The sequence below is a fragment of the Nuphar pumila genome, chromosome 2 (genome assembly GCF_984573655.1).
Source record: "Nuphar pumila chromosome 2, dmNupPumi1.hap1.1, whole genome shotgun sequence".
In the NCBI taxonomy this organism is placed as follows: Eukaryota; Viridiplantae; Streptophyta; class Magnoliopsida; order Nymphaeales; family Nymphaeaceae; genus Nuphar; species Nuphar pumila.
Genome location: NC_143250.1, coordinates 82652024 through 82661812, shown reverse-complemented (window position 1 = coordinate 82661812; position 9789 = coordinate 82652024). Strand labels below are relative to the sequence as shown.

General features: G+C 43.0%; 1 protein-coding gene across 1 annotated transcript; it reads left to right on the top strand.

The window, feature by feature from the left end:
• The first annotated feature begins 225 nt into the window (after positions 1 to 225).
• On the top strand, positions 226 to 3175 carry LOC149845868 (transcription factor bHLH94-like). Its single transcript, XM_089997765.1, has 4 exons — positions 226 to 744; positions 1015 to 1641; positions 2237 to 2668; positions 2866 to 3175. The coding sequence occupies exons 1-4, from the start codon at positions 709 to 711 to the stop codon at positions 2962 to 2964; spliced, it is 1194 nt and encodes a 397-aa protein (XP_089853891.1). The 5' UTR covers positions 226 to 708; the 3' UTR covers positions 2965 to 3175.
• Positions 3176 to 9789: the final 6614 nt, after the last annotated feature.

Here is a 9789-nt window from a genome sequence, read left to right as displayed (position 1 = left end):
GCCCGTGGTTGAGGTGCACAAACTATTTTTGAGTGTTGAGGAGCATGTCCGGAGTCCGGACTCATCATCAGACGATATCGTCACAATCCATGGCAGAGAGCCCAAGAGACCTTGTGCTGTACACATTTGGGGGAGTCCCCACAACTGTCTGTCGCCGCTCCTGGACAAATCTGCCACGCCAATAATGCTTGGGACCTAGTAAACCAGACCCCCTTGTGAAGTGTAGCCACTTCTATTTATTTTTTTCTCACCCCCTCATTCCTCCCCCTATATGCTACCTCCTTTCTTTTTTTTGCTTCTCTTCAAAATCCAAATACCTTCCTCTTCTCACTTCTTTACCTTCCACCCCCCACAAATCCCTCCTTTTGGATTTTCTCTGCTTTTCAAACGACTCCTTGCTTCCCTCTCATTCCTTCCTGGTGTTACCGTTCCAATTCATTGCAAGAACACCCGCATCTTCCTTTGATGGCACAAAGGCATTAAATGTGTGCCTGCTTGTGCACCTCTAGTTAGGGAAGCCACACTACGGAAAAGGAAACCGAGGGTACAATTCACACAGGAAGAGGGGAAAAGGGAGGAGGCCTTGCGGTTGTCCATTGCCTCCGATATTAATTGCAATGGAAGCCTCGACCAATACCTGAATGCTGCTCAGGGAATTGAAGGCATTGAAAAGACCTGTCACTTGAAGAAGCAGAGGGGTTTGCCCCCATGGAGAGACTCCAAGGACCCATCATCAATCCTTGTGTGAGTTTTCTCTATGACCAACTTTTCCTCCACCTCTCCAGATTGGGAACTCGGCATTTACTTCATGTTCTTCTTTAGCAATGAATATCTGAAACCATTACTCCTGCACCCTGTTAACATTCTACCCTTGACCGAATTCACCCAATCCATAGGGAGGAATATATGAGCTCCAGTGAGCATTAACTCCCCAAATTCTCTGACTTAGACCCACTTGTTGTTTGAATAGCATGAGGTGCGTGCTGACTCTCCTGTTTGTTGTTGGGCTTGCAGATATTTGGAGAGGTTAACCATCAGAATGCGGAGTGCTACGAGGGAGGCCATGTTCTGGACTTGAGCTATGGGGGAGGATGGGGACCCCTCCTAAGCACAGACTCACTGAGGGTTGGAGATAGGATGCCAAACATGGCGTTCCTGCAGATGCTGGGAGGAAGACCCCAACCCTCCACTACACTGTTCCCCACAGAACCAAACCTGTCCTTCTTGCTGACCCTGCAGCAGCAGCAGCAGAACTCTTTAGCGGAGATGGACGCAAGAGTCATGGAACTGGAGAGCTGCATCACGCACGTCTCGGAGACTCACTCGCCTGTGAAATCTGAAACGAGGGAGCTGATGCCCCCGCAATCGTCGAACGAAGAACCGACCTCCCCAGCAAACGGCAAGGATGGGACGTCCGGTTCGTCGTCTTGGAAGCCTGCTGGCTCTGTGCAGCAGATGGTGGAGAAGCCGCCTGCGGCAAGGGAGAGGAAGAAGAGGAAGCGTTCCAAGCCAAACAAGAACAGTGAGGAGGTGGAGAGCCAGAGGATGACCCATATTGCTGTGGAACGCAACAGGAGGAAACACATGAATGAGCACCTCAACGCCCTCCGTGCTCTCATGCCTCCTTCCTTCATACAGAGAGTATGCACTCCCTGGAACCTTACCCAGTGTTTCTTTATTTTCTTTATTAATCCTAATTGTTTTATTAAGGGATGGAAGGAAAAAAGAAAAAAAACTTAAATGTGGCCTCAAATGAAGCAGGTGGTTTTCTGTTCTCATACTGCAAAACCAACTAATCTTAAGGTTTTCGTTTGGTAATTTGACTTGTTTAAAGCATCCTATTCAAGATTAGGCACAAATTGAAACTGAGTACTTGTTGAATCTTTTCGTTCAAGTTTTCAGCAAAACTTTGTGATTTCAGGTTTATCTAAATACCCAAATACATTTTTAATTTAGCCTGTCTTCTTTTTTTTCTTTTTTTTGTGACTTTAGCCTCAATACCCATCTTAGCAGAACCATTTTTCATCAAGACAACTAGGATCTAGTCTTCTAAACCCTTTCCGCCTAACTAATTAAACTCGAGCAAAACTACAAACCTTTGGGCTTTAGTTAACCACACTGTTAACCTAACCTGTTGCATAAACTGTTTTTTCTTATTTTTTAAAGAATAGATCTTGCATAGTCCTAGTAGCTCTAAGCCTCTCTGTTAAGATTTTAATTTTCATTCTTGTTGCAGGGAGATCAGGCCTCGATTATAGGGGGTGCAATCGATTTCGTGAAGGAGCTGGAGCAGCTCTTGCAGTCACTTCAAGCGCAGAAGAGGAGAAGACAGTCTGATGAGGGGTTCAGCCCCGACACTGCAGTTCCTTTCAATGGTTTCTTCATGTCACCTCAGTATACGACCTACTCCTCGCAATGCAACTACAAGTACCTCATGGACAGCTATGCCGATCGAGGGGCCAACGAGTTCTCCGCTGAGAACAAATCGGCGGTGGCCGACATTGAGGTCACACTCATCCAGACGCATGCAAACCTCAAGGTCCTCTCCCGCGGGCGACCCGGCCAGCTCCTCAAAGCCATCGCTGCACTAGAAGATCTCGACCTTTCTATTCTTCACCTCAACGTCACCACCGTCGATTCCTCTGTCCTCTATTCCTTTAACCTCAAGGTGAAATTCCTCCCTATCCCGACTTTTTTATTTTCTTGTTTCTTCACACCCTAGATCGATTCTTTACTGCAACAGATACTAGTAGAACACACATCTGGCTTTTTCCCATTCTCTTTTTTTTCTTGTTTCGTCTGATTTATGGTCCTTTGAGTGATACCTATATATTGATCTCAACGAGATAAATGGGTTTCGTGCAGATCGAGGAAGACTGTAAACTGGGATTAGCCGATGAGATTGCAACGGCGGTTCACCAGATCTTTAGCTATATATCAATGGAAGCTGGTATCCACAACTAGTGACTGTGCTGCAGTTTTCCTTCTTCGTTTCCTCGCTTTTGTGAAAGGGTCGAAGCTAGTGAAATTGATCTCGGCGATAAGAATGACTAACCGGTGTTCGTTTGGGAGAGAGAAGGAAGGTTATAGGGAGAGACGATTGCGTGCAGCCGAACGCTTACTCTTTCCATGCAAAGAACCTTTCGTGGTTATGTTGTTATTCTTTCCTTCTCCTTTTCACTAATTTGTGTCCTCAAGCTGTTGAGTAATACATAAGATTCACTCATGATTGGATATGTTCAGCTTTTTTCATGTATATTTCTATGCTACTACATGTGTGACACTCTCTCTCTCTCTCTATATATATATATATATATATATATGAGACAATGCTATGTCCTTTGTCACTTTTCGTCGCGCGAACATCTTAAAGGAATTGCAACGTTGTTTTTAATTTCTTGTGTACTTTGTTAATTCTTTTAGAATTATTGCTCTCCATGGATTGGCAGATGGGTTATTCTAATGGGCCTGGTCTCCTTTGTCCTTCGTGTGCTTTTCATCCCTTTGGACCAGGTTCCCTCAAGTGAGAATGGATTTGCGAGGCAGGCACGTGTTGTTGCTCTATCAGCTGTTTAGTTCATCATCTCGAGGATGAAAGTGTAGAAAGCACGGCCACGATGACTACGTTGGAGTGGCCCCTTTTTAATGTGGTTTGGATCTTGTGGTGTGGTGCCTGCATTCTCACTTTCTCTCTTTTCCACCCTTTTCGCATGAAAAGGTGGGTAGCCCACCGAAGCAATTGGGTGTTTGAAATTTTTGGGGGTCAATTATTAAGCTGTATATCTCTCTCTCTCAAATACCTCATACTCCCACGCGTCTACCTTGCTTCTAAAGTAGTGTTTTTTATTTTTAAACCCTAATTTCTGCAACAGTTAGTCATGTCAAGAATACAGTGATTGAGGACAATTCCTATGAAAACAAACTAAGGTTGTTAAACCTTATCTCGATAAAGCTATCTCCAACAATATTCAGATTCTTAATAAGTTAGGAGTCATCACTTGTTGAAATCGTTCTCAGAGACTCCTATTTTATCTCAATTTTTTCATTGTAATTCTTGTGGAGTCTTAAAAAAGAATGTATGCCCTCAGGATAAACTTTGTTCTCAAGGAAACCTCTCCCAAAATTGTCTAAAGAGAATTCATAGATGTAGGTCACGATGACCGAATCACCTAAAATCGTATAATTTTGTTTTATCGTTTTTATGTGCCTCTATAACTTTAAAGGTATCAGAGATTCTCATGCCAGTGTATTTTTTTTATCCTTTTGTAAGTTAGTTACTTTCATAATAGCGAAATTAAAGTTTATCTTAATCAAGATCAAGTTGAAAGTTGAAGATGTTCTCACTAAACTTCTAGTTGAGCTTAGATTCACTCATTTAAGAGACAATCTCAATCTAGTGGAGATTGGTTTGAGGGGAGTATCAAGAATACAGATGGAGGAGGAGCACGATTTTTATAGAAACTATATAAAATTGGTAAACCTTATCTTGGTAAAGCTCATCTCCAACAATATTAAGATTCTCAAAAAGGAGTCCACTGGATGAAAAGAGACTTATATTCTATCTCAATCTCTTAAATGCAATCCTCAAACAATAATGTATGCTTTCAAGATAAACTTTGTCCTTCAAAGATTCTCATTAATTGGTACATAATACAAGAAAACCTCTCTCTCTTCATAAATCGTCTGGCGAGAGAACTCACGGAATGGAATTAGGTCGTCATGTTGTCATTTTTGTGTGCCTCAATAGTTTTAAGTAGTATGTCAACTTAATCAAATCTTGACTTTAAAGTTATGTATCTTTGTTACGTAATTCCCCGCAACCTATTTATGTGTCATCTTTTTTTATTGAGAAGTTAAAAGAAAAAATTTATTAGCAAAAGCAGCAAAGACAACGAGGTATCGTCATACAGAAATGAGTACAGGTAATAGGGTAAGCAGAATATTTACAAGAGAAAGTAAAAAGCTGCCCATCACAGAAATAGACCCAGGAGCCGATCAAACCCCAACCACGAGTGATCCTGGTTAGCCAAGCTGATCAGGTGTTGCATTTTTAATTTGATAAGCAATGCAAGTGAAGTCTGCCAATCATAATGTAACTTGGTGGGACTTGAGACGAAAGGTCAGCACCTTCTCCCCAGTCCCGCTGCCACTCGAGAAGGTGTTCATAACGGAATTGATAGATACTTTGTGAAATTAAAGAAGAGTAATGTTGCACCTCAATTTCTGAAAAAACTGTTTGGGTACTGGTAATTGATATGGGAGTTGAAGGTTGGGTCAGTTCAGGTTTGGTCATACTGTGGTGGCGGTTGATTGTTTGTGATAATTAAAGACGTTGAAGAGATTTTTCATAGAAATGGCAACTACCACATAAGAATTGATGGGGGCATCAACAATTACCGCAGTGAACTCGTCCAACACCTCGAAAGAAACAAGAGACGATAGTTACGCGCTCAAAAAAAAAAAAAAAGTCAAAAAAGAAAAAGAACGAAAAAAAAACTTCTTTTTACATGGTGTGAAACGATAGTTACGCCCTCTCTCTCTCTCATCGTCCAGGCTCCAGAGACCTACGCCACATCATCACTGTCCTGCATGAGGTTGCTCGAGAGGTGGATGGTGGTCCCCTCATCAAGTTTATCATGGGGTCAGAGCCCTACAGTGGAGGACAGATAACCCAAGGAAATAAAAAAGGGGAAGCAATTTTTCTTTTTCTTCTCTGGACATGTCAAAGGCGTCGCGGATCGATCGCCCGTAGAGAGCTTTCAGTTTCCGGTTCCTTCTGAGCACCCGATCCGTCAGAAGGCCATGTGACGGTCAGACCGTCAACAAGGACCAATCACTCCACTTCCTCGTGCGACGTGAACGTCACCTTATCGTAATCCTTCCCCCTCATACGGAACCTCCGTATCGGTCCGAGACGCCTTCCTCCCCCCACGGTCTTCAACGTACGTACCCTTTTTCCCCATTGGTGATGGACCGTCTCGGGAAATCTGCCGGTTATTTTGTCGCTCGGGCTCGTTTTGCTTTTCTTGCTATTCTGAAAAGAGGAGACTGCCTGATCCCGGCACGATTTTGGCGCGTTTATTGCGAAATAGTCAAAAACCAATTATTGACTGGCCACCTTTTCTGATCTGGTTGGCATGATGGATCGGTCTGCTTCTCGGGTTATGTACGTAACGGGTGGTACGGGTCGTATATTGGCTAAGTTAGGTACCGGGTCGGACTTCTATTTTTTTTCCACTTCGTGGTACATGCCTGGTGTATATCTAGGCTTGTTGCTCAATTGGGCATGGAAAAAAAATTGGGTAGGATCCTGATCAAGTTGATTCAAATCTTTATCCGTGTTTTAAATACTGATTTAGCCAGGGAACTTTTTTTTTATTTTGCCACTGAAACTGTGTCCATGACGGGAGACATCTTCACCATTCTAGCAGCATAAATGCCAGGCCCCTCTCACAGGGCCTATGCTGGGCTTCGGCTTATGCAAGGGAGTAGAACAAGCGGGAGTCGAGCCTCAACTATCTGTCTGACAGCCCATGCCTTCTCCAACTGTGCTAAACCCTTGGGGTTTCACTAAATATAAATTTGCAAGCTCTGAAATTTTATTTTTTTTTGGATTAGCAAGCTAGGGTTAGGCAGACCCCCCACCAGTTATACATCAAGGAATGATTACAAGACATAAGGAAACAGTATGGTGGTTTTCCCTTCCCACAAAAATCAGAACCAATGACCCATGCATGCTTCTCAAAATGCATCAGAATGTAAATGCACTCCATGGGAAACAGTATGGAGGAGAAATAATCTGAGACGAGCTATAGACACTGATTAATTTGTGAGCCATTTCACCTAATTCTAGCTTGCTCAATCAGACTTGAAACGTACATTAAAATAAGAAATACGTGGACCAAAATGATAAGGGTTAGAAAACATATGGTGAACAAATATAAAATGGGAGACAAGGTCTCTAGTTTGACTAATGAGGGAGAAATGGCTCACCTGCGATCGAACCAGAACTCAACTTGAACACCCACACCTAGATGCCATTAGGCACAATCTTCAATAACTTCAACTCCCGCTTTCATTGATTTCCATCCCCAAGAAGAACTTCAATAACTTCAACTTCCACTCAAACCTAAGGGAATTGGTTCTAAGTAGGGGTGGCAATCGGGTCGGGTTGGAGGGTTGGCGGGTCGGGTTGGCGTGTCAGCATACCTCAACCCGAACCCGACCCGTTTATTAAACGGGTCGGCTGTGGCAAACACGAACCCGACCCGTTTAATAAACGGGTAACCCGACACGACCCGCCAACCCATTTAATAAATGGGTTGGGTCGGGTAAACAGGTTTTCAGGTTGGCGGGTCGGGTTGGCGGGTCTGGTTGGAGGGTTGGGAGCCGGGTTGGCGGGTCGGGTTGGCGGGTCGACCCACCCGCCTAACCCGTTTATTAAACGGGTTGGCGGGTTGGCATACCCCCAACCCGAACCCGACCTGTTTAATAAACGGGTTACACGGGTCGACCCGTTTATTAAACGGGTTGGCTTAAGCCCAACCCGAACCCGCCTAAGAGGCGGGTTGGCGGGTCGGGTCAGAAATTGCCACCCCTAGTTGTAAGATACTACCAACCAACTTAGACCACAGATTGACATTCTTCTTAAAAACTTTCTATGCACTTTTTGCAAGCAGCCCAATATTAACATCCTTGATACAATAAATTCCCAAACCACCTTCCTCATGCAGTTTGCAGACTATCTCCAAGTACACCAGATGCACCTTCATATGCTTGTCTGCACCACCCCAATGAAACTGTCTCATCAAATACACCAACTTATTAACAAAAGCAGAAACACATCATGCAGTATATATATTGGAAAGGAAGCCAAAGCCGAATTGATCAAGAGAATGCACCCACCATGGACAATCTTCTTCCGGAACTTGGCCACAAGGTTCTAACAATGAGCTGATTTGAGACTCCCTTAAAAAACCTGTTGGCCAAGATACTTAATTAAGGGAAGACTACCTTGCGGCCATTGACACCAATCTAAAACTTGCCTGCTTCAAGCATGAGACACCTGAAAGGGAATAATAATGAATTTGTCCCTATCTACTCACCCGATGACCAGACACACCCTCAAACTCTTTCATCACAGAGAAAAAGTACTCTATTGAATCCCGGAATATCAATTGTTCAAATTTTGCCTGTCTGCTTTTCCAACATAGGACGTCTACTTAATCTTTCCATCACAATCATACATAATGAGATATAGGGACAAAGGTGTTAGGAAAGTTTTAAAATTGATGATTTCTTTCCACCAAAAAGTTTAGTCCCATATCTAAGAGAAATCAGTTTTTCTAGTGGTTTAAATACAGACTTTGTTCTCTATTCTATACTTTGGTAAGCCTTGTGTCCATGGGTGGCTTGCGGACGTTGCTGCGCATCGTGCAACAACGGACGCGCAAGTGCGCAAGAGGCGCAATGTGGCGTTTTGATGGCGCACTTTGCACGCTCGCAGCGGTGCGAGGTGCATATGAGGCACAAATATCCGTTTTTATTTTTCAGTTTTGAGATATCTGGCCGTTTGAAAAGTTATAATATCATTTATATTGAGTTTAAGGTGCTTTGTGATTGTTGGACGGTTTTGGAGGCCTTTGATTAACAGTCAAAGGTGGGTGACCGTTCAGGTATCTTTTCGTACTATTTTCAAACCATCAGATTTATGGCCATTAATCTCATTTATCGCAAAATGTTTTGGCCTCTCTAAAAGTCTATAAATTCTTCTATTTTCGTCTTTTGAAAATTATCAGAATCTCTGACTCTCCAGTTTTCTCCTTTCTTTCTTCTCGATTTGGCTTGCAGAGTTCATGTGTGGGAGAGGTCATATGTTCTTGCGAAGGAGTGACTCTCTTGAGGTTCAAGCCTAGTTGTATCCTGGGAACTCAGTCGTAACAAAACTCTTTTTCGCATCTTCAGAATTTTCGGAGTGGGGCGATTGAAGTTCTAAAGATAGCGATCTTAAGAACGTGCCTCTAGGCTTGAAATCTCTTTTCAGAAATCCAATTTTCACCAGGTTGGTATAACAATTTTAGAACTTCACCTATGGCCTCTGGTTCGACATCCAACTCCATCAATCTGCTTAGCCGTGACCTTGAAAAACTCAATCGATTTGATGGGTCAAACTTCAAGCGGTGGCAATCAAAGGTATCTTTCTTGTTGTCCAAGCTGCATATCGACTATGTCCTCAAAAAGCCCTGTCCCACTGTCATTGCTGGAGAAGTTCAGACAGAAGAACAGAAGAAAGAGCCAGAGAAGTGGCATACTGACAACTACAGATGCAAAGGGCATATTCTGAACACTTTAGCCGATTCACTCTTTGACCTGTATTCACCATTGGAGTCGGCTGGAGAGTTGTGGAATGCTCTCGAGATCAAGTACAATGCAGAAGATGCTGGTAACAAAAGGTTTATCGTAGATCAGTATGTTAATTTTTCTATTGTTGATGATAAGCCGATACTTACTCAAATTCATGAGATGCAAATACTGACCTATAAGATCAAAGGAGAAGGTATGTATCTTGATGATGACTTCCAAGTTGCTGTTGGACGGTTTTGGAGGCCTTTGATTAACAGTCAAAGGTGGGTGACCGTTCATGTATCTTTTCGTACTATTTTCAGACCGTCAGATTTATGGCCATTAATCTCATTTATCGTAAAACGTTTTGGCCTCTCTAAAAGTCTATAAATTCTTTTATTTTTGTCTTTTAAAAATTATCAGAATCTCTGACTCTCCAGTTTTCTC

Coding starts and splice junctions, on each gene's coding strand:
- LOC149845868 (XM_089997765.1), top strand. CDS start 709: ATGGAGAGACTCCAAGGACCCATCATCAATCCTTGT. Junction 745..1,014: donor GACCCATCATCAATCCTTGT/GTGAGTTTTCTC, acceptor TTGGGCTTGCAG/ATATTTGGAGAGGTTAACCA. Junction 1,642..2,236: donor CTCCTTCCTTCATACAGAGA/GTATGCACTCCC, acceptor TTCTTGTTGCAG/GGAGATCAGGCCTCGATTAT.